The sequence below is a fragment of the Electrophorus electricus genome, chromosome 19 (assembly GCF_041902795.1).
Source record: "Electrophorus electricus isolate QZ-2024a chromosome 19, ASM4190279v1, whole genome shotgun sequence".
NCBI classification, from domain to species: domain Eukaryota; kingdom Metazoa; phylum Chordata; class Actinopteri; order Gymnotiformes; family Gymnotidae; genus Electrophorus; species Electrophorus electricus.
Genome location: NC_137515.1, coordinates 19254140 through 19277500, shown reverse-complemented (window position 1 = coordinate 19277500; position 23361 = coordinate 19254140). Strand labels below are relative to the sequence as shown.

Genomic DNA, 23361 nt, shown 5'->3' with positions numbered 1-23361 from the left:
ACCCAACAGAGATTATCCCAAAAACGACCTAACACAGATTACCCAACACAGACTACCCCACACAGACCTAAATCATGTCTTGGCAGCGTAATCCACACAGCAATGCCTACTGCTTCTCTTCTATGGGCTCTGATTTTACATGTGTAGGTTGTGATTTTAGGTGTGTAGGATCTGATTTTACATGTGGATGATCTGAGTGGGTGCTACTAGCAAGATGCCAGCCACAGTAGCGGCTGACTGAATGTGCATGTTGTGTTTAGCAGGACTGAGAAACGTCCTGTAGTCCGACAGCCTGAGAAACGTCCTGTAGTCCGATGGCCTGTTTATCGCTCCACCAGCTCTCCCTCATTTGTCTGTTCCTCTGTTGGGGCTGTGGGTGGTGTGTCCTGCTCACAGATCTGCGGGACGCAGAGCGAGCAGCACGGCGGGAAAACCTGCGTCAGCAGGGCATGTCTGCAGGACATAACCCAAACGAGAACCCTGCCAAAAGCACCAGTGGCACCCAGCAGCATGCACACAGTGAGTTACCCTTCACACACACACACACACACACACACACACATCTAGCACTGAGCTAACACATTAGCTCCTCTCCAGAATTCTGGGAGCTGGAACGGGTGGAACATTAAACTGTCACATACAGAGCAGCACTAAGACCAGAGTTGGGAAACGCACTCACCAGGCCCATAATCAAAACATGCCTACATTTACATTACAGGGCTCAAAAACTATCGTTCTTGTCTCAACTATTGTTGTTGTCTTAACTAAAACAAGTGTTCTTGTCTGCTATCATAAGCGACTGATTTGACAGTTATAAGATACCCAACGTTAGTTACAGTCGGTTGCATTTGCTGATGGGAGCTTTAACTTGTTGGCCTACGTTAACAGGACTCTGAAAGCTAGTGTTAATGTTATCAACTTGCCAACAATGTTTTGAGAAACAAACGTTGTTTTCTAGCTAACATAGTTTCTGCACTTTGTGTTTGTGTTTTTCTCTCTCTCTGCACGCACATTTGCATGTCTCTCTCTTCCTCCACATGTACACCAGTTTGGCATAATTATCTTAACAATACGAGAGACAAAATCTCACTATTGTCACGTCTAGTCATTTGTTAGATGATATGAGCACACTAGTTAGAGCCCTGTACTATAACAGGCACCCTGCTAGTTTTTTTTTTTTACTACCTCTGGACATTTATTTGATATGTTTAGTTGATAAGCACAGAGTACAAACAGAAAAATCAGCCATCGGACGCTCTGCTCTCTGAATATCTTCATGGCCCTTTAGTGGTCGATCACTAAAACAGGCTATAGTTACAGCAACTGTCACTGGCCTACTGCAACCTCGCAGTCAGTCAATTGGTCCATCAGTTACACAGACAGTCTGGTATTCGGTGTCCCAAATTTCTGTTCATTCTTTGTTCTGTGGAGTTGATCTTATTCCTCCTGTTTTCCTCGCTGTGACCAAGCAGCCCAGGAGAAATCTCTACGCCCATCACCAGCAGGGTCCTCCATGAACACCGCGGGCAGGTAAGTGTGGCAGGTGTGCGCATAGGGGGCAGAGTCATTAGTTAGTGCTGCGGTACACGCTTCTCTTTCTCACACTCAGCCCAGCTCATCCCCCTCCATCTGGGGTCAAAGTTCACCGGGGATCGGCACTCGGTGGTCCGAACACCAAAGATGTGAAGCAGATGCTGCTAGACTGGTGCAGAGCCAAGACAGAACCATACGAGGTGAGGGCGGGGAGGTCTAAATGTAGACAAGAACAAACCATATGAGGTAAGGGCGGGGGGGGGGGGGTCTAAATGTAGACAAGAACAAACCATATGAGGTAAGGGCGGGGGGGGGGGGGGTCTAAATGTAGCCAAGAACAAACCATATGGATTAGGTTTGCAGCGGGAGATTAACACTAGCCAAGACCAAATCATATGAGGTGAGCCTGGGGGTTTGATACTAAGCTTGATACTCGCTGGTTCTCACCCTGCATGTGGCTTTTTTGGTCTTTCTGTATACTTAGAATATTCTAATATAAATATTGTCCTCACAACGAGCACTGTCCTTGAGCACAGTCAAGCACACACATGCACAAGCACACCAGACATATGCATTGTTATTCCCCTGCACAGGGTGTGAACATCCAGAACTTTTCGTCGAGCTGGGCAGATGGCCTGGCCTTCTGTGCACTGGTTCACAGATTCTTCCCCGAGGGCTTTGAGTACTGCACCCTAGACCCGTATGACCGCAGGGCTAACTTTGAGAAGGCCTTCAAAACGGCAGAGTAAGAGCAACCTGCAACCTGTTCAGTCACGCTCTGCTGTGTGTGCGTGTGTGTGTATATCTAGTTCAGTTTATTGCCATATAGACCTATATGCATAGATTGGAATTCAGGATGTGGAACTTGCTCACAAAATATATATCAGAACAAAACATAATATACATACACATAAAACATAAGGAGATGATTTGGTACACTACAATTTACATTTGCATATGTGCGTATGGGTGCATTTGTGTGTATGTATGTGTAAATGTGTTTATGTGTACGTGTGTGTGTGTGTGTGTGTGTGTGTGTGTGTGTGTGTGTGTGCAGGAGGCTGGCTGGATGTCCTCCCCTGTTGGATGTTAATGACTTGTTGCGCATGCGAGAGCCGGACTGGAAGTGTGTGTACACCTACATCCAGGAGTTCTACCGCTGCCTTGTAGAGAAGGGCCTTGTCAAGACCAAAAAGAAGATGCCATAACTTCACACACACGTAGTCCCACAGGTGAGTCAGAGGACCCCTTAACTTCACACACGCAGTCCCACAGGTAAGTCAGAGCACCTGCACAGGGGATCTACAATAAATGCCCTTCTCTAATCTAGTACCTACAATTACACAGTAGTCAAATAAAGGGTGTAAGGGTGTGTGTGTGTGTGTGTGTGTGTGTGTGTGTGTGTGAGAGAGAGAGAGAGAGAGAGAGAGAGAGAGAGAGAGAGAGAGAAATAGATATACAGAGAGAAATAGGATGTGTGTGAGCAAGACAGAGGGAGTGTGTGTGTGTGCACGCATGTAAACGTAAACATCTCTACCTCACAATCAGAACATTCCAGCGAGGTTACACATGTATATAAATTTCACTAATCTTGCTTGGATGACTTTTTATGGTGCTGTAGCACTCTGTTCGGAAGGCAGAACAATGAGTGTGCTTTTTATAGATGCCTTGTCTTAACTCCAAATTAAATTTAAAAATAGCCTGAAGAGCCTTTAGCACACAGCCAATGTTTTAGATTTTAAGGAATACTTACAATAACACTGTTTAAAGTGTCCCACTAATTATGTAAAGAAAATATTTTATAAAGTTCCTCCTCCAGAAATATGTGCAGTGATGATGGTATTAGCATTGGACTGCTAGACTGGACCAGACTGTACTGGACTGGAGATGCATAAACCACACTACAGGCGAAGGTGGTCCCAGCTCACAGAGTCTGTCTGTGGCCTCTCTCTGCCAAGGTATCAAGGGCAGCGAGGCACATCCACACGAGCGGGGAGATGTCACACTCCGAGGAGAGCCGCAGGCCAGCGTGCACCAGGGCTTACTCAGGGACACACATGCGACACCTTTGGCCTTGCAAGAGAATTCCTATGCCAAATAAGCTACTGTTTAAATTCTACCAATGCTGTAAAAACACACTTTGACTTTCTTCAGTGTAGCGTGTTGGATTGAGAAAATCACTGTTTTGTAACTATATATTCTGTTGAGACATAATAAAATACTGCCTTTGTCCCAATGTGATCTAAGATCTGTGCTGATAACTAAATCACCTCCATATTTTGATTCGTGATGTCCATGAATATTTCTGTAAACTCTTCGCTTTACATACTGGCAGTTTTCTCCCCTTGACTGGTTCATTAAAAGCCAGAATAAAGGGAGAGGTGATGCACGTGGCAACCAGACCTGTGCATCAACAATCACATCAATCAATCTCTCCGGAACTGCTGAAGCAGCCCAGAGAGCCAAGTAGTCACACGTGTGCGTATGTACCGGGCAGCCATGCCGCACTACCATCGGTTCCAGCTCCACGAGACTGGAGTCAGGCTGCGATGCCGCCACCAAGTGGAATTTTTGCAGTGCGGATGCGGTCCGGCAAGGCACGCACGTGCATGTGGACATTCCGCGTGCGAGTGACGCCAACTTGCGTCGCCGAATTGTAACACGGGCTGACGTGGAATTTCACAACAGATGCGGGTTTAATACGAGATGAAAACAGACCGTTGCATGCACTGCCACGGAGCTGTCCCACTCGACCCTGGCAACAGTCTGCACGCTGTCCCTCTGCTACATGAGCGTCTCTGCGGGGGACGAACACTTTCGCCGGTGGACTGGGACACGTCAGGTAGGAATTTAGCCGCGCTAATGGCATTGTACCCCACGCACACAGACACCTGCGCGGGACGCGTGTGTTTTCACCGGAATGTTTAGAGCTCGCCACAGCGCGTGCATTTTAGTGACGATCATCTGTGTTCGCCAGTAGGCGCGTGATGGTTCGGCGTCGCGCTCGCTCTGTGACGCGCTTCTCCTCCAGACGAATGCGGCGAATACATCAGGGCTCTCGTGCAGCCCAGGCAACTTTGGAGAAAAACCGAATTATTTCTGCACTGCTACTGCGAATTTTCTATTAACACTTTTTGTGTTTACGAGGTTTCATAAGCTCGATCGGTCTTTTGCTGACGTCTTGTGGGTGAAACATTACCTGTGGTAATAACTGAATAGGTGGAAAAGTGTTCCTCAAGAATATGGTGGCGTAATCTGTTAATTTGATGCGTTTTTTTGAATTTTCAAATGTTCCATATGGAACTGTTCAGCCATTCTCAGAACTTTGCAGTGTTGTTCTTCCACCTTCTCGCAGGGCTAGGAGTGGATAGGGAAGTGAGTTATAAACGTTTTTATTTTTAATAACAGGGAAGCTGTGCATTCCCAACATATTTTAGAATCGTCTCTTCTACATATAGGTTTTTAACACCTATTTTAGACCTCCGTATGATATGTTTAACTAAAATGTAGAACCTTTTTTTTTTTTAAATTTCCAGTCTCCGCACTAACATCGCGAGCCCCCCGCCTCCCCCCCCTCCCCCAACGGGATCCAGACGCGCGCTGAACCGTTCCGGTGTCGGTAGCGCGCCCGCGCTTTCTCCAGGCGCAGATGGCGTGACCGCGGTAGCGGGAGGATGCGGGCAGACTGAGGCGATTCATCCTTCACCTTGCGGCGGCCGTAAAGGTAAGCGGTGGCGGGCCGAAACGGCGGACGGAGACGGGTGTTGGGGGCGATGTTTTAATGAACGTCACGTACTGTCACACGGGAGTAGAGGATGTGACAGCTGTTCGAGACCCAGGGTAAGGTCGAACAGGTACATTACGAGATCACTGCATAAGATAATCAGAACCTAAAGGAATGAGGGAATTAATGCGTGGCTTATGAACAGCACCTGTCTAAAGAATGTCTGTCTCAATAATACACAGGTATTACTGACCCCCAACCCCCCCCCCCCCAAACTTCGTCCGTTCACTTACGGTGACTGTTAGAAGTATTCCGCTCTGTTACCGGCTGACACGAGCCTGGTCCAAACAGCATCCTTGAGTGAGTTGTGTTCTGTTATAAAACGGCACGAGCAATAACCAGCAGTGTTATCCTCGGTAACGACAAGCGATGCGCTCACGACATCCAAATTCTTTATTTCTGTAAATATTTACACGGCTCTATTACTTATGTTGCCTTACAAGAACAAAAGATACCCAAGTGATATCGTCTTCTTCACCAAGCTTAGGCCTACGTGATATCCATTTAAAACTGCAACTAATTGGTATGGCTATTTATTTATTTTTCCTTAAATGTATTCTGACTGATTATATTAAATAAATATAAACATCATATTAATTACATAATTCAGGAAACAGAGATCCTACAAAATAGCACCTCTCTCTCAGCTTAATCTCACTGTTTCTCATGTGCAGCCTAATTTTGAGAAGAAGAACTGAATGTATTATTTTATTGTTTCGAGGAATACAAGACAGTGAGGTGACTTTGTCATCAGCATGTGTGGTATTTTCTTTCTTGTCAAACCCTCTGGCGCACATGAGCTCATGCGGTCTGTTTACGAAGAATCTGTCCCAAGATGCCAGCACGTAAACTCACACATGCGTCTGTGTCCAGCACACAGAGGCAGAGGGAGCCATCGCTTCAACACCCTGGCCTGCTTCTCTGGACACGGAGCACATCTTAAGTCTTAAGGCGAGATTTATTGTAAATTAGATTAAGTTAATAGACATTGTTTCCTGAGGGTCTTTTTTCATTGTGATTTTCAGATAAATCTGGTCTTATATGATTTGTGTCTCATGGTTCACCTTCATATCGGTGAATCTGCATCACAGGACGCTAGACGATAACCGTTTGAACAAAAAGTGAATTGTGGGATTGTAAAAGGACTGGCAATTCTGGCTGGGGTTGTTAGGCCTCGGAAAAAGTCGTTGCCAGGCAACGTGAAAGTAGAGCAGGCCAGAGGAGGAGTGTCCGGCAGGCGCCTCTCATCTGCAGGGAGGAAGTTCGTTTTCGTTGAGAGCTCGTTCTGAAACGCAGCCTGCCGATGACGTCCTGGCTGGGCTCTCGGTGGGGGTGAACCCCCTTATGCTCGCGCAGGCACATCGGCGCGGCCCTGCAGACGGCAGACAGGGGAGGAGGGAGGGTGTGTGAAGGGCATATTCTTACACCCCTCCCCTTCCTGTGCTTTTACTGCTCTGTCTTTCAGCACACATCCCTGAACAGAGATTACGGGCTATTAATACGAGTGGTGTTCTCTTGCGGTCACCCCGCGTTATAGCCCTTTTGTGACTTTTTGTTTGCTTCTTTTGTTTTGTTTTTGTTTGTTTTCCCTGGAGGTTGATGGATCCAGGACAGTCCAGCCAAAACCGCCCTTTCTTGGACAAGACCGGAGGGCTTCACCCAGCCAGCCTGTCGCTCCCATCCCAGCTCTCCAAGGGAAAGGCAGGAAACCTTCCAGCACTTGGCCCCGCCCTCCAGACGGGCTCCTCCCCGCAGGAGCGAGGAAGTCCAGCTTCGGCCTCCTTCGTCTCTGGTTCTGTTAGTATTAGTAGACCCAGGCCCGCCGCACTGGGCGCTAGATCTGTGGTCAAATCGTCCAGGACTGTCGGCTCTTCTGCAGTTTTACCCTCGGCTCCAAGAGCGACCAGCTCACTGATCTTCTCCCACTCCTTTACAGAGCCAGCCCAGCCTGGCTACTGCCCCCCCCGGCCCCAAAACAGTGATCTTAGCCCCACCCCCCATCTTAGCCCCACCCCCCAGCTCAGTCCCACCCCCCAGCCCAGCTTCAACTCACTGCCAAACCCGTTAGTTTTCCCCAGCCCTCCAACGCAGGGTAGTAGGACAGTCCAGCAGACCCCAAACACCCATACAAGTCTGATCCCTAAACCAAAGCCAGCGTCAGATTCCCAGCTGAGCCCGGTCTGTCAGCCTAGTCAGAATCCCCTGATTACAAACCCTGGCAGCTCAGATCAGACGCTTCCCCTCCGGAATCCAACCAGTGAGGATGATGGTTTTAGGTGAGACTTGGACTTTTTTACACTTCATATATATTTATTGTTTTTTTGTCACTCTCAGGACAAAGTAAGTTTTTTTGCTAAAACATTTATATTGTGTTTGGGTAATACAACGTAGCAACGTTACGAGTCCTGTTCATTGGGTCAACTACTTTAATGTTAGGACATCTTTTGAAACTAAATTATTATTAATAATATTTTTTTTATTATTATTAGTCAGGTAGATTATAGATCTGGTTTGAACATACAGTGTGAAATTAATTACTTGATTAGTTAATTAAATAATTGTGTAATTAATTAGTTGTCCAGTGTTTTCTGCACCCTGATATTACACATCAAACACATTTTTGAAAATCGTGTGTATCAGCTCTTCTTCCTCAAAGTGCCACTGCGTGTGAGCAAAGGCAGTGTCACTTTTTCTGAACCTACCTGTCAGAAAACTGATTGGGCTCCAGCTGGAACATTTCAGCCTGCTCTCTTAAAGGAGGCTGGGAATATTAGGCCATGCTAATTTGAGATGCCGTGTCTCTTGGGTGTGCGTCTCGGTGGAGAGGGTAAGGCCCTCAGAGCTCAGGCTGCGTGGTTTGACAGATCAGCCCTTCATAACATGCTGTCCTTCGTTTGGAGGGGTGGAACATTCTCCGTGCGGAACATTCTCAGGGCTGGTCTTGCCTGCAAGTCCCAGATTTCAGACAGCAGCCTGGGACTTGTCACGCTCAGCTCAGATGCCAGGTGCACGATGAGGATGGTTTTGTGTGTGTGTGTGTGTGTGTGTGTGTGTGTGTGTGTGTGTGTGGGCTGTCTTATGAGTTCTGTGCTTAGACAGGACCATTTTTACTCCCTCTACTGACCACAAATGTTCTTTGAGTGAGTCTCTTTGTGTTCGCATGATGCAGTGTGTTGTACTGGCCTTATCAAAGGACATGATACCCATGACAAAATGAGCAAAATGACAAAAGGAAGACTGAGGTCATCATTTATTCTTATTTTATTTTAAAGCATACAGGCAAAGAAAATGATGTGGTAGATAAATAAATAAATAAATAAATAAATAAGACAAAATACTCATGAATACACCAATTGGTACAACCATCGCTGGTAAAATGTCTAAGATGGTGACTTTAATTTTGACACAATTGTGTGCTGATATATTTTCCATATTCCCCTCATTCATTCAGACAAGCACCTTGTTTCTCAGTGGCATGGTACTGTCGTGACGTGGTTCTGTCATTAATTATGTATGGCTCCGTTGTTTACAGGGTTCACATTGTCACATGGAATGTTGCCTCGGCAATACCCCCTGATGACATCAGCAGTCTGTTTGGCCCGGGGGTCAGCGACAAGAGCACTGATATGTTTATCATCGGGTGAGCCATGTCCCATTCCCCCACGGTGCGAATCGTCTGCACAACAGACGTGTCTTAACCTGCACCTGGAGATGTTTGCTTCACCTGCAGATGATCCCAACCCTGGTCTAGCACATCTCTAATCCTGAGATGCACCAAAAAAGCAGGTGCACTGGGAATAAAGAACAGAAACAGGGTTGATAACAACCTGATGATAATCTGTCATGTTTATGATGCAGCAAAAAATGACAGCCAGTCAAACAATGTTCAGATAACACAAAGTGTCCCTTGCTGAAAACAGCAGTGGTTTATCTGAACACGATGTTTCGCCCGGTCATGTTCGGGCCACAGACAGCTGCCACTGTAGCTCTTTCTTGGTTGTACCGGTTCTGTCTCTGTGGTCCTTTCCCATTTCTCTGTTGTGTCTCTCCTCCCTCTCGCTTGATCCTCCTCTAGGCTGCAGGAGGTGAAGTCCATGATCAGTACGAGGCTGAAGGATGTGCTGTCCACTGACCAGTGGAGCGAACTGTGCATGGACACACTCAGTCGATTTGGATATGTGCTGGTCAGTGCTGCACCTGCATAGAGTTCACGTAGAGGTCAAGTGGAATGACGTGTATTATTACTCTGACTTGGTTCTTAATGCATAAGCATTTATAAGCATTAATTCAGAGTAATAAGCATTGTTATTACTTTGAATTAACACATAAGCAGAGAGGTTACCAAATTTCCTGTGGGAAATCGATCTTCTAACACAGAATAGTTCAAATCAGAGTCAGCCGATCAGTCTCTTCGGAAGGCCGAAATGAACTGGATCAGGGATGTTAGACCTTAACTGGGAATGAACTGAATTTTCAGACCTTAGCTCGATGTGCATATGAGGACATCTGCAGAAAAGAGGATTTGGTGCCAGTGGTGGAAATGCTGAGTGCAATGACTCTTCTGGCCTGTAGGTGGCATCACAGAGGATGCAGGGGGTTCTGCTGCTGGTGTTGTCCCAGTTCCGGCACCTGCCGTTCCTGCGTGGGATCCAGACCCAGACGACACGCACGGGACTTGGAGGGTGCTGGGTGAGTCCAGAGCCACGGGCTGTCTGGCAGGCGCAGAGAGTTGTCCCCTCTTCCGTCACACCTCCACGGCTGTGCTGCCAAAGCCCTGGATGCATATTTGATGTTTAACATCAGACATTCGCGAGCCACTGAAGCTGATGTTTACGGAGCTCTTTAATGGTGAGATGAAAGTACAAAAAAAGAAGGGAGAGGTTAGGTTGTGTGTGTGTGTGTGTGTGCGTGTGCGTGTGCGTGCGTGCGTGTGCGCGCGTGCGTGCGTGCGTGTGCGTGCGTGCGTGTGTGTGTGCGTGCGTGCGTGCGCGTGCGTGTGCATGCGTGTGCTTGCGTGCGCATGCGTGTGTGTGTGTGTGTGTGTGTGTGTACACTCACAGTGAGGGGGGGGGCATCCTCCTCTGGCCGACAACAGACACTACAATAGTAACAATATAAACCATAAAGTATAAAGTGCAGAATAATTAGTGAGAGAGAGAGAAAAAAGAAATAAGTAAGTATTGTCTATCAGGGTTAGAAGTCCTAATTAGGCATTGACGGTGTATGTGTGTCCGAACGTCTGTCAAGGGCAACGGAGAGGTAGAGGTACAGGAGGTCATCAGGGGGTTGTGGGAGGAGCCATGGCAGCTGAGACAGGTTGAGACTCGGTAACAGGAGGTGTACTTTGGCAGAAATTGAGAATAATTTGGCATGTCCAGGTATGAGGGTGTGTAAATTAGAGAACTATAAAGTGCAAAGATGGACTCTGGCAGATCTAGCTATGGCAGCACAGCTAAAAGGAAGAGCCAGAAGGAACCACAGGCATGAGGGCACCCTGGAACATCAGCACTCCACCACTCTCAGTCAACAAACCTTGAGTGACAAAAGAGAGGTGAAGTGACACCATCATAACATCCCAGTTTACCTGGGGGTCATTGCCCATGGAGCCCCAGATCTACACCTTTACCTAAGATGGGAAGAATTTAATAACATGCCTGACTGCACAGATAGGTTTTCAGGCTATCCTTAAATATTGAGACTGTGTCTGAATCTCAAACATTTACAGGAAGGTTATTCTACAGTGTGGGAGCTTTATAGGAAAAGGCTCTGCCCCCTGCGGTAGATTTTCTTATTCTTGGTACTAGTAAAGAGCTGCACCTTTTGATCTAAGCAGACATGGTGGGTAATAATGTAGTACGAGTTCTGTAAGGTACTGTGGGGCAAGATCATTCAGTGTTTTATAGGTTGTTAGAAGTATTTTATAATCAATACAAAATTTTACTGGGAGCCAGTGTAAAGGAGCTAAGACAGGAGTAATGTGATAAATGTTCTAGTTCTAGTAAGAACTCTGGCTACTGCAGTTTGATCTAGCTGGAGCTTGTTTAGGCATTATTACAGCCAGATAGTAAGCCATTACAGTAGTCCAATCTTGACGTGATAAATGCATGGACTCGTTTTTCTGCATCATGCGAGGAGAGCACATTCATAATCTTTACAGCGTTCCTGGGATGGAGAAAGGCGGTCCTAGAAATATTATTTACATGAGTTTTGAACCAGTGACTGGGATACATAATCACTCCATGATCTTTATCTTTCAAAGAAAATATGATTGGGAGACCATTGAGGTTCATTAAGTAATTAGAGAGTGAGGTCCTGGCTGTCTGTGGGCCTAATTGAAGCATCTGTTTTGTCAGGATTAAGTGAGTGAAAGTTCCACAACATCCAGTGTCTGACGCCCTTTACACATTCATTAATAAAACTAAATTGTTGTATGTCCTCTCGTTCTTCTTCAGCGTGCAGAGTGCAAGATGCTTAGCTATTCTTCGTCCATCGTTAGCGATAGCTTTATCTGAAGCCTGTTGAAAGAGCTCTGGTTATAGGGCACTCTATTTTGTGACTCGTGAAATTAGCTAGGCCTTTAGGCACACTAGCAGCAGTAGTTAGCTGTATCTGTTGCCCATGATGGACGTTCTCGTTGGGATGAGCTTCAGACATGCACACACCATCGAGAGCAGACTAGTTGTATCTGCAAGAAGAGGGCTATTCCCCTAATCCCAACAACATTTTCGAGTCTATATAGTGAAATTTTGTGATCTATGGTGTCAAATGCTGCACTCAAATCAAGCAATATAAGCAAAGAGACATAACCCTGGTTAGAAGCCAACAAGAAGTCTTTAACTACTTTAATTAGTGCTGTCTCTGTACTATGATTAGGCCTAAACCCTGACTGAAAGACTTCATGTATCTGGTTCTGATTCAGATATGAGCTTAGCTGCAGAGTTACAGTTTTTTCTAGGATCTTGTAAATAAATGGAAGGTTTGTTGAGCTGAGCTTAGCTGATCTGATCTGATCTGATCTGAGCTGTACTGGGCTGAGCTGTGCTGATCTGTGCTGAGCTGAGCTGTGCTGAGCTTGACTGTCATCAGTGAGCTGCAGAGTGCTTGGACCCTCAGGGAACTCATGGGGACTTTATCCTATCTGGCTACATTAGGCTGCCACAGATATCCCTCCCCTACGATAGCTCCTGTATTATTAATAACACCCCATTAGAGCCTGACCTCTGTAAGTCTTCTCACACTCTCCATCACATGCTCATTCTCTCTCTCCCCCTCTCTCTCTCCATTCCCCCCCCCCTCCATCCCCCCTTTTCTCTCTCTCTCTCTCTCTCTCTCTCTCTCTCTACTACAGGGGAATAAAGGTGGAATAAGTGTGCGGATGTTGATGTTCGGTCACCCCGTGTGTTTTCTGAACTGCCACCTGCCAGCCCACATGAGGAACCTGGAACAGCGAGTGGAGGATTTTGAGAGCATCTTACAGCAGCAACAGTTTGAGGGCGGAGCCGCCGTGGGTGTGCTGGACCATGAGTGGGTGTTCGGGACCAATGGGGCGGGATGGGGTGGGGCGGGGCGGAGCAAAGTGGCAACCCATGACGTGGGGTTATGTGCTTTCAGTCATAAGGGTTAGGTTAGGGACCCCTCCCAACACATGAGTCATCCTTTACCCGACTTCACCATAATGAACAAAACTGGGAATGATTAGGGAGAACATTTTGGTGAGAGAAGTGTACTCTAATTTTTGCAAAAGTGTTCATTTTATTTTGACTGCATTAGAGCAAGTTTTGCTGTCAGAATTGCATAAATCATAGTGTCAGTATATTTAAAGATCAAAACATGTATAGTTATTATTTTCAATATTTAACATTTTGCAGAGATATAAATCTATATGTAATCAAAGAATTATATGGCAGCTGATATATCAAACCAACTAGCAACATTAGCTTTTCCAGCTTTCATTAGCTTTCTTGGCCACAAGAGTGTAGTTTAAATGAGTCCTTCAATAATATATCAGAATGGCGCTGCAATAGCCAAACCCAGTCTAATGTTGGGCTAATAACATGCTCACTCATTTTTTATCTCTTCAGTGTAGTTTTTTGGTTTGGTGACCTGAACTTTCGCATCGAGGGCTACGACATCCATGTAGTGAAGAGTGCCATAGAGAACAACAAACTGTCCCTGCTCTGGGAAAAAGATCAGGTGTGTCTTTCATCGGGTGTCTGGTTTCAGGTTCGGCCCGGCTTCGCCAGTGGAGGAGAGGTATACAGTTACAGGTGTTTCAGATCCAGGACAACACGCTCACTTTAGTCACCCGCACATTGCTTCCTTGCTGTTGCCGTCCACCAAATAATACAGGAGCGCTCTAGTCTTCTAACCGTCGGTGCAGTTCCATCTGTCTCCACAAGGTGGTGTTTCACCACATTATTTAGTAGCGTTCACTCCCAGTGCATCAGGTCCTCCGTTTTTTAACCGTGATTATTATTATTATTATTATTATTATTATTTCTTCTTCTTCTTCTTCTTCTTCTTCTTGGTTGCTGTAGCTCAACATGGCAAAGATTAGTGAGTCTGTTCTGGATGGATTTATGGAAGGACTCCTAAATTTCCCACCCACCTACAAGTTTGATGTGGGAACACACACATACGACACCAGGTATGCGTGCCTGTGTGATAACTGAAGTAGTTGTGACGGGTCTGTCGTACTTTCTCGTTGCTTTTGTCCATCTCTCTCTTCATCTTTTTCTAGCTCTCATTCTCTCTCTCTCTTTTACATCTCTCCATCTCACTTTTTCACACTCCTTATTTTTTATTTACAGTGCTTTATTGACATGACTGTCATATTACAATTTGTTTTCTAACGCAAATGCAAAATGATATATACAGTAGAAATAAAAAAGAAGAAAAAAACTAAACTAAATTCTCCCTCCATCTCTGTCATTCTCTTACTCCCTCACGCCTCATCTCTCTCTCTCTCTCTCTCTCTTAGTGCAAAGAAGAGGAAGCCTGCGTGGACTGACCGCGTCCTGTGGCGTCTCCGTAAGACAGGTTCTCCTGTTCCGTCCCACAATGCCTCGCTGCAGAGGGGTCTGACCTCGTGGCTGGGCGGAGCTACGAAAGTGACGCAGCACTTTTATCGTAGTCACATGAGCTTTACCGTTAGCGACCACAAGCCTGTCTCTGCCCTTTTCTCTCTGCATGTGAGTCAGCGCCCCCTCAAGGCAGGACAAAGCATTACACATTTCAAAACAGCAGTCATTTATGCAGAAGGCTGAGGTTTCCAGCATCTCTGAATCTTTTCCCTCTCCCTTCAGTTTCCCTTTAAGGTCGATTTGCCCTTAGTTACACTGGAGGTGGAGAAGGAGTGGACCAAACTATCCGATGCTTCAGCCAGGTTCACCATAGCTTCTGGCCTCCACAGGAGCTCGTGGGATTGGGTTGGACTCTACAAGGTACGCATGCATGCTCCAAGGTATGCAGTTCTGCTCCAAAAATACTTCTCCTTTATTTTTATAAGCCCAGTCCATATTTTATGACCTTTCTTGTTCTTGAAGTAGGATTCCCATTCTAGGATTGGACTGGTGGCCACTGTAATGATGATGTCACTGTCACATGTAGAATGAGTGTGGTGTTTAGGTCACAGGGTCACAAGGTCACAGACCATATAGTACAGCAACAAGTTCACAAAAATGTGTTTTGGTACTTTAGACTTTCTGCGATATACTGTGACATGTGGAGACAGGGGCATGACGCAAGCCGTGAAAACAGGAGGCAGCATTTATAGAACAAAGGCAAAAAAGAGAAGAAACAAAACACCAAACAAAAAAAGAACCAAAGGCGCTTGCAGTAGGGCAAAGTGAAGTCAGATGCACAAGCAGAGGGTCCGGCCCATGACCCTGAGGGCCGGAATGAGAATCCCTGGAGATGGGCGCCTGTGGGACATAAATAAGGATAACAGGAACTGCAGGAAGTGATGTATCATAAGGAATCTGTCATCAAGGTTTCCAGTCTCTTCTGCTTCTCAAACTTTGCAAAGACGGTTGATTTGCAGGAAGCCAGTTGCACAAGTATTTATCCAACTGGTGTGCAATCCTATGGATTAGCACATGTCAGTGTGCCCTGTGTGCAGTTTCAGTCTGGACAGCATTAAATAGACATTTCTGGAGACTCTAGCAGTTCAAAGCCAAAATGATATCACCATGGAGATGCTTTCATATCTGTGAAAGCAACACAACATTTCCTTCTTTCCATTTATCTGACAATTTTATCCAAAGCAATTTACAGTTATGACTGAAAGCAAGTTAAGCTCAGAGGACCAACAGTGGCAACATGACAGTGGTGGGATTTGAACGGGCAACCTTCTGATTACTAATCCAGTACCTTAAGTGCTGAGCTACCACACCTCACAGTGTGCTGCTGCACAAAAAACAAGCCTAACAGGAGAGAAGCAGAGGCAAAAGGTCAGAGAAACAAACCAGCAAAATGCTCGGTATGCACTTCAGCAATGTGGCAGTTCTTCACAAAGAAGGAAGCAAACAATAGGCAGGATAGTTGAGTACAGATGTGATCAATAATCTGGTGATTTGAATTGTGTTAGTCTATGGTAATTAGGTGACGGTTATTTGTATATGTGCTCAGGATTCTGGGAGTTGTAGTTAAGAGCATGGCTATAAGAAGTAAGAGAGGGGCTGCATGGCACTGTCGTAGGACTACAACTGTACTCCACGATGGACTTAGACAGTGGACTCCATTAACCTCCATTAAGCAGTCCAAGCATTGCAAAACATGGCACATGTAATTACAAGTTGGAGGACACAGCACACAAGTCACAGAGCACATCTGAGGAGCACTAGTAGTAACGCTGTGTGTGGGCCCAGCGCAGCACCACAGAGGATCAGTGATCAGTGCTGGTACCAGCAGTGGTGTCAACTGCCTTGCTGCTCCTTAATTTGTACATTTCCCCCTTTTTTATTTAAAAAAAAGTTATAAAAAACTGCTTGGTCATGCCTTGTTCTACCTCAGAAAGGCTTCTCAATTTCCAGAGGTTTTTGTTCCTGATATTGCTAATGCTCCTGAAGGAGTCAAAATGCTTAGTTTGGTTGTTAGATATGTAATCCTCTCTGTCTTATTTTTTTCCACAGGTGGGATTCAAACACCATAAGGACTATGCCGCTTACGTATGGGCCAAATCAGACCATCTGACTCAGGCAGGACCAAGTACAGAATTAGACTGGAATGCACCCAAGCAAACTGCTTACTGTGTAAGTTTACTCCAACTACCTTATGATGGTGCAACCATGAAACACCCCAGTGTCTCCTATTGATTATCTGTTGATTCATTATTGATTATCTGTCATGGGACGCTCCCCACGAGTCACGTGGTACGTCCTGCCATGTTCAGGGGGGTTTACCCTCATTTGTAGCCACGCCCTCTGTGATGGTACGCATCTGCACGGGGTTTAACGTTGAGTGTTTGTCTATTAAACCTCCGTCAGTGTGTGCCTCCTTGTTGGTCATTGTTGATGTGGATATCGATGTCGTTTGCTTATGTCACGTTGATGTTTATATAGTCTCCATTGTTAGTGTTTAACTGTTTGTGTTCATGTTCAATGTCGATGTCATCACTATGTGTGAGTGCCACTATTGTCGTTTGTGTTTAATGTCAATAAATGTTTCACCACGTGAAGGGAGTCTGTGCGTCCTGCTCCATGCACTGCAGCACTTGGGCCAACGTTACATTATCTATGTCCTTTAATCAATCTATGGTTTGTGTTTGCCACCAGGTAACATTTCCAGAAGAGGATTTGCCCAGAGAAGCAGGGGAATACATCCTGGGTTACTACAGCAGCAACATGAACAGCATCGTAGGAATTACGGAGCCGTTTCAGGTCAAGCCTTTAAAATAATTTCAGTGTATTCTGGTGTGTTTCAATCCAACACTAGGAGTTTACCAGCAGCTGAAAGTCTACAACTCAGCTGGCCAGAAGTTTAATTTCTCCTGCTGTCTCTGAAGTAATAAAGGTGCTTAATCTCACAGGGACTACAACAAAGGCGTCATTTTAAACAGTTTAAGAAATAAAGTTTCTCCACCCAGTGATGGGGGCCCAGCAGATGCTCCACGTCCCCGTGTGTCGCTCTGTGGATGGAGAAACATCGGTTGTGAAATACTGATTGACAGGGAGCATGACCTCAGTTGCAGCTCAACAAGTAAATAAGGAGTTTGAGCTGGTGGTAATTGTGACAGAGTGGGTGTGGAGGACATGGGAAGCATGTAAAAAATGAGCAGTACAGAAGGCGTGCTCCCTCACAAAGCCTTACCTTGCCTGAGAGACAAGCAGGTCCATGATTCCGTGACCTGGGTGGAGACCGCAGTGTTCCTCCAGTATCCCAGGGTTAGCTGTGGCTTCTCCTCACGGCCCTCTGTGTATTGCTTTTGTAGTGGTAAATCCAATGAGAAAGAAAGATACAGATTGAAGAATTAGTTGAAGAGAGTTGAACAGCTGGTCCTATTCATTATTGCAGGTACGGTTAATGCATGTTACGCCCTCCAGAGAATGCCTGACAAAGACAAAGGAATTTTATACATTTTTCAGGGGCATAAAGTAATTGCCCCTCCTGTTTTTACATATTAATCTTTGAAATTATATCCACTACTATATCCAAAACATTCATTCAGTCATTCATTCATTCATTATACAAATAGTTTTTTTTTTTTTCTACCATTACGTTCTACTTGAGGATTTTCCTTTAAAAATAAATAAATAAAAAGAATTCTTACCTGTGGTCATCCTGTACCAAAATGTTTCTTTATAGACCAAACTAATCTAACCCTGTACTCTAGACCAGACTAATCTCCCCAGTAGTGTAGACCAGACTAATCTACCCTGTACTCATGGCCTCAAAGCTCTCTGCATTGTACCCAGAGACTCACAGGGGCTTCACCCTCTAATATACTTGAATATCATTTGGTACCTGGAGAACCTGCAAAGGCCATTACACTGAGGTCAAGGTTCACTTCAGTAATGTTGCCATACACAAACCGTAATTGTCATGCCACCCATTTTCTTGGATAACTATGACTGCCAGCATTCCAATGACTCCAGTGGCCAATCACCAACCATACACACGGTCATCACCGGACTGTTAACATCACCTGCTACCCATCTACACTACCTTTGTATATCTGTCATTACCAGACACAATCTGTGAAGTACTGCCACTTGACCTGTCAGTGCATACAGAGCATTATTACTCTCCTCTGTTTTTTGCCTGCCCCGTTTGGTTTTGTCTGCTTGATTAGATTGTCTTTCTGGATTTCGACCTTGAACTGTTTGTACCCTGTTTGTGATGCAGTCTGGCTCTGTTACCTTTATGATTCACGTTCTGACCCTTGCCTGTACTTTGACTGCCATGTTGGATTATCCCTTATTGATTAAAACCACGCCTCCTTTTATCTGCAAGCGTCTGGATTTATCTGAATCATTACAGTAATATGAAATAAAACAATAATCATTTTATTACTTCATTAGTACCTCAGCATAGACTAGAAGGCTGAGAAGTGTGATGTAATTGGAGCTCACCCTCCGGTCCTCCTGTGGACCACCACTCCAGTCCAAGGGCATGGTACCATTTTTCCGTGTGACACTGAAGAGGTGTGATAACCATACAATCCCAACCTTGTCTGGTGAAGAGGTCAGTCTTCTCCTCCTGAGGGTCAAACACAACATCTCTGGGACCACCCAGGTCTTCCTCCATGGCCTCTCCAGTCTCACGCTTCCCTTCTGGGCATGTGATACCAGGTGTTGTTCATTGGGATGGGGACTTTAACTGAGTGGCCCTTGGGCCAGGACTTTTGATTTTCCCGCCCCTGTTGGGGTCCTGTCTCATATGGGAGATCTGGAGTAGAAGACACACAACTGTGTGAAAGTAAGGCCAACTATGTCTAGCCCATACTTTTCCATCTCACGTACCAACTCAGGCTTTTTCCCTGCTAAAGAAGTTATGCTCCACTGTTTCCACTGTGTCTGTTTCCATCACCAACATCTAGTATTTCTGAAGCTGTCTAGCCCAGGGGTGTGAAACTCCAGTCTTGTTGGGCTGAAATTCAGCAAGGTTTTGTTATTGCTATGCTCAGACACACCTACTAAACCTGGCAGCTGATTGATGAGTTGAATCAGGTGTGTTTAAGCACTTATGTGGTGCAAAGCCTGGTCTGAGAGGGCTAGAATAAAATGTGGTGTGGTGAGTGCTCTGCTCAAACACACCTGAGACAACTCACCAATCAACTGCCAGTCTTACCAAAGCAATCTCCAATCTCTACTGGACTCCAGCCCTCCAGACTGGAGTTTGGCACTCTTGGGCTAGCCAAGCCTGAAACACAGCTGGCATTGCTCCTGAACCCCACCCTTCACCTTGCAGCTGGTGATTCTACATGATGGCTTGAGTTTGCCTTTTCAGGACACACCCACCAGGTGCTCGCTTGTGGACATTCCTCCACACCTGGCTCCATGGACATATCCTGGTGCTCCTAATCCAGGCAGGATACTCTTATTAGCATAAGAACTTTCCCTGTCCAGTGAAGACAGACAGCTCTTTGACCTCTTCCCTCAGACCTGACCAAGACTGTCCCTACTGGATCTATTTAACTCTCGATAGCAGTACTGAGATTCACTGAAGTGTGCAAATCCCTTCGGCACCACAAGGCTGCCATCCTCAAAGGGGCATAAATGTTACCATGTTAAACGAGGTCAAAGCTTAGCTGTGTCATGATAAAAACAAATTATTTTTAATTGTTCTTTGTTTATCTCCCTGACACTGGGCAGCCCAAATCTGCAAACAGTCAATCAGAGTGAGTCAAACCAGATATTAGTACAACGTCTCAGTCACCATGGGTTATTTATTAAACCTGAACCCAACTTTGGTCAATTTGGCCTTGTTATTAACACATAAACACACACCGGAATTCTACCTAAGATACTATAATATCTATATTTAAAAATAAATCTAGAATTTTGTAGCTGAATTTGACTGAACACCCGTACTTGAGAAGTGGTGTCAGGGTCAGTGTTAAACCACCTGAGGCCTTTGAGAGCATAAATGAACTCATTCTGCGTCTCTCCATTCATCTCCTCTCCCCTCCCCTCCCCCACTCCTACAGGTGCAGCTCCCCGTGTGCTCTACTCCAGTTCAGGTCTGCCCCTCCCGTTCGGTCAGCTCGGAGGTCAGCTCGGAGGATGACAGCACTCTGGTCCTGCTGAGGCCCAGTTCACGCAGCCCGAGTCCCGGCAGACGGCACCCCCGCCGCCATCGGCACCGGTGCAGTCGCAGCCCAGCGGTCCCCGCGCTCACCTCCGCCCCACTGTCCTCGCTGCAGAGCCTCAGCCTCCGCCCACGAGATGGGCAGCCCTGCAGCATCTCCCCTCGCCCTGCTATCAACGCCAAGAAGGAGAGGCTGGTGTCCCCTGATGTGCTCACCTCCCCTTCCGTCAGCCCCCTGAGTCCACGCAGCCCCATATCCCCTGGCAACGGGGTCAGCGTCCCAGAAGCACTGGTTGCAGCCATCCTAGGTGAACACCGGGCGGCTCCGGCTCAGATCTCCGGAGACGGTGCATCGCCCAAGTCTGCCGATGCGAACATATGACCTCCATTCACGTGACCTAGCACTTGCCGACCTTTAACTGATAGCGATGCCCTGTGAGAGGGTCACGGCCTTGTCCGGATACTGCTCTGACCTGCCACTGTCTCTGATGTCATGCTGACACTTCATTGTCTGTGCCAGAGAGAGAAAGCCCCACATGCCGATCTGCACACTCATCTCTTCACATTCACGTGAGCTGGTCCTGGCCAGCTTCATTAAGGGTCTGTCAGCTCTCATAAATAGGCTTCCCCTAACTGAGTTTATGTGCAGAGCTGATTTCATTTCTTGAGTGGCCAGCTACATAATAAAGGAAAGTCTGAGTCAAAATTCATGTAACAATATTGTTTATGTAGAAAAAAAAGCTAAAAATCATCTGCAGCTGTATTGCACAGACAAGTTCCCGTGCTGCTTTCATGGGTGGGTCCAGTTCTTTCTGAATATGTGTCTGTTTCTCTGTCCACACACAAACATTCATACAAACTAGACACATGACTACACATCTGTGGTGTACGTTTAAACCCCTTTCCCCTCTTCTGTCCGTCAGCAGTGTGTGGAGGCACTGTTTAGTCTTTGTGTGAGTTGTGTGTGATTTGCGTGTGAATTCTGAGTAAGTTGTGTTTGATTCATGAGTGAATTGCAAACTGAGTTGTGTGAGTTTCATTCGCAAATCTGAAGTCATTCTGGCAATTAATGTTTTTCGGTGTGATGGCTTAAACACATATTGCAAAATAAAATGACTACACTGAACGCCTGCATACATTTTCATTTCAGAGTGCTAACAGGGCCTGTGCTAGCGAACGTCTCCCAAAGCTTCTCTGTTATTTAAGTTCTAGGCACTTTTCAAAACTGCTTCTGAAAAAAATGGGTTCTCAAAAGTCCTGTGAAAAAAGTATTTTCTTTACAGATGGTCTTCATAATTTACATTTTTAAGAACGTTAATATTTCATATGCATAAAAGATTTCCCCTGAATGTATTTTTGGTGGATTGAGAGTCCACAGTGAATTACCTCTGGGTAACTCCAACGCTGCATGAGGTCGTCACTGAAGGTCGCCTTGTTTACATCAGCATCAGCCATTATCCACATAATCCACATAACAGCAGCAGATATAAACACCATTTAATTAACTTTTGACAGCTGAGGTGGCTTGAGAAGGAAATTCCAAGAAGCATATGAAGATGGTGCTGGTATATAAATTATGAAATGTGTTAAAGATTTTATTTTTAAAATGTTTCTAGGATTATAGGACAGCCTTTCTGGCATTGGTCTGTAGAAGGCATCATGCTGAAGGTGACCGTAAGGAGAACTGACTGCTGTCCAGCTGTAAAAATCATCGTCACTTTGTTGTGTTACTAAAATGCAGGTTGTGGGGTTTCACAGAGGCGCGTAAGGTTTTTGCTGCCTACTCGGGAACAGCACACTGATGTCGTGTGATATGTGCATCGAGATCTGTTTCCAAACTAGTTGAGCTCCACTGGACCATTTTCCTGGAAAGCATTCATCTCCCAAACGCACGCAGTGACATTTCTGCTAACTCAGACCTGTTCTGGACATTGGTGTGTGAAGTTTTGGAAAGTGACGCAGTAAATTCCCAACACGGATTGGATTTATGGCATGGGCAGTGTGCTGCGAAGAATTGCGTTTAACTGGAACCGTCACACCCTAAGCATGCCTAGTGTAACACTCGTTTTTCACTATTGTGTCTACATATTTGTTTGACTTATGACATGGTTGGTAAGGCTGGCACACTCCCACCTGTTGTAGTGTAATTAAAACTGGTAGGCCTGTTTTGACAGGTGACTGCTGTGGGTGTGTTTGAATGAATATAAGAAAAGGATAATAAGGTGAATGTGGAAGGTGTAGGGGGACTACCGTGGAAGGAGCTGTTTGTATGACTGGGAAAAGCCTCAAGCCAGCTGAAACTATACACACACACACTCGAACAATTTGAAGCCCAGTGATCTACTCTTGGTCCCATTGGAGTGCTCTCTAAACACTCATTACAGGACAATGTTTGACAAATGTATGACAAAAACTAAAAATGCATTTCAGACAAGCAAACGTCTAAAGGCAGTGCTTGTTGGTAAATCTGAATGTTAACTGCTTAAAGGTGGTTAGAGGGTAACCTAAGATTTCCGTTGGGACTTTTATTTTGACAATAATAAAAGATTTATATATAAACCTTACCTCCTCATACACCTAATCAGCAGTGATCTGTGAGACCTCAGTGTACTGTAGTTTGCACAGCACATTACTGTACCTGGGGAGATTGCTGTTGGATTATGGGGGAATTAGGTGACAAGACATCATATTACCTTCAAGGGTTCATTTTCAATGAGTGCATGTGTTTATATATTAACAGGTTGTCTTCTGTTGATGCTGTCCAAGGGTCATTTCCCCTAGCTGACTCATATAAG

General features: G+C 45.6%; 2 protein-coding genes across 7 annotated transcripts in view; both read left to right on the top strand.

The window, feature by feature from the left end:
• The window catches only part of smtna (smoothelin a), a 10149-nt gene extending 6386 nt beyond the window's left edge, over nt 1-3763 (top strand). For 2 of the 4 annotated variants that reach the window (XM_081701861.1, XM_081701862.1), the window contains exons 5-10: nt 397-519; nt 1470-1530; nt 1610-1733; nt 2127-2278; nt 2591-2765; nt 3492-3763. In XM_081701861.1, coding sequence (XP_081557987.1) covers nt 397-519; nt 1470-1530; nt 1610-1733; nt 2127-2278; nt 2591-2741 — 611 coding nt within the window. In that variant the 3' untranslated portion in view covers nt 2742-2765; nt 3492-3763. Of the gene's footprint in view, nt 1-396; nt 520-1469; nt 1531-1609; nt 1734-2126; nt 2279-2590; nt 2766-3340 lie in introns of all 4 variants that reach the window. The other 2 variants (XM_035535778.2, XM_081701863.1) reach the window with 2 other exon arrangements.
• Nucleotides 3764-3983: 220 nt separating this feature from the next.
• inpp5ja (inositol polyphosphate-5-phosphatase Ja) lies at nt 3984-21692 on the top strand. Of its 3 annotated transcripts, none has more exons than XM_035535749.2 (14): nt 3984-4375; nt 5070-5257; nt 6913-7593; nt 8850-8957; nt 9393-9501; nt 9890-10006; nt 12666-12841; nt 13399-13510; nt 13855-13964; nt 14298-14508; nt 14623-14760; nt 16450-16569; nt 17092-17196; nt 20466-21692. In XM_035535749.2, exons 3-14 carry the CDS (start codon nt 6917-6919, stop codon nt 20946-20948), a joined length of 2466 nt encoding a protein of 821 aa, XP_035391642.1. In that variant the 5' UTR covers nt 3984-4375; nt 5070-5257; nt 6913-6916; the 3' UTR covers nt 20949-21692. The 3 variants fall into 3 exon arrangements, with proteins under 3 accessions (XP_035391642.1, XP_081557980.1, XP_081557982.1); XM_081701854.1 differs by lacking the exon at nt 3984-4375 and adding an exon at nt 4533-4908; XM_081701856.1 differs by lacking the exons at nt 3984-4375; nt 5070-5257; nt 6913-7593; nt 8850-8957 and adding an exon at nt 8983-9103.
• Nucleotides 21693-23361: the final 1669 nt, after the last annotated feature.

Bases quoted from the DNA above. Each gene is read 5' to 3' on its own strand.
- inpp5ja (XM_035535749.2), top strand. From the start codon at position 6,917: ATGGATCCAGGACAGTCCAGCCAAAACCGCCCTTTCTTGGACAAGACC. The intron at 10,007-12,665 runs GTGAGTCCAGAG...TCTCTACTACAG, and splicing joins CGGGACTTGGAGGGTGCTGG to GGGAATAAAGGTGGAATAAG. The intron at 14,509-14,622 runs GTGAGTCAGCGC...CTCTCCCTTCAG, and splicing joins CTGCCCTTTTCTCTCTGCAT to TTTCCCTTTAAGGTCGATTT.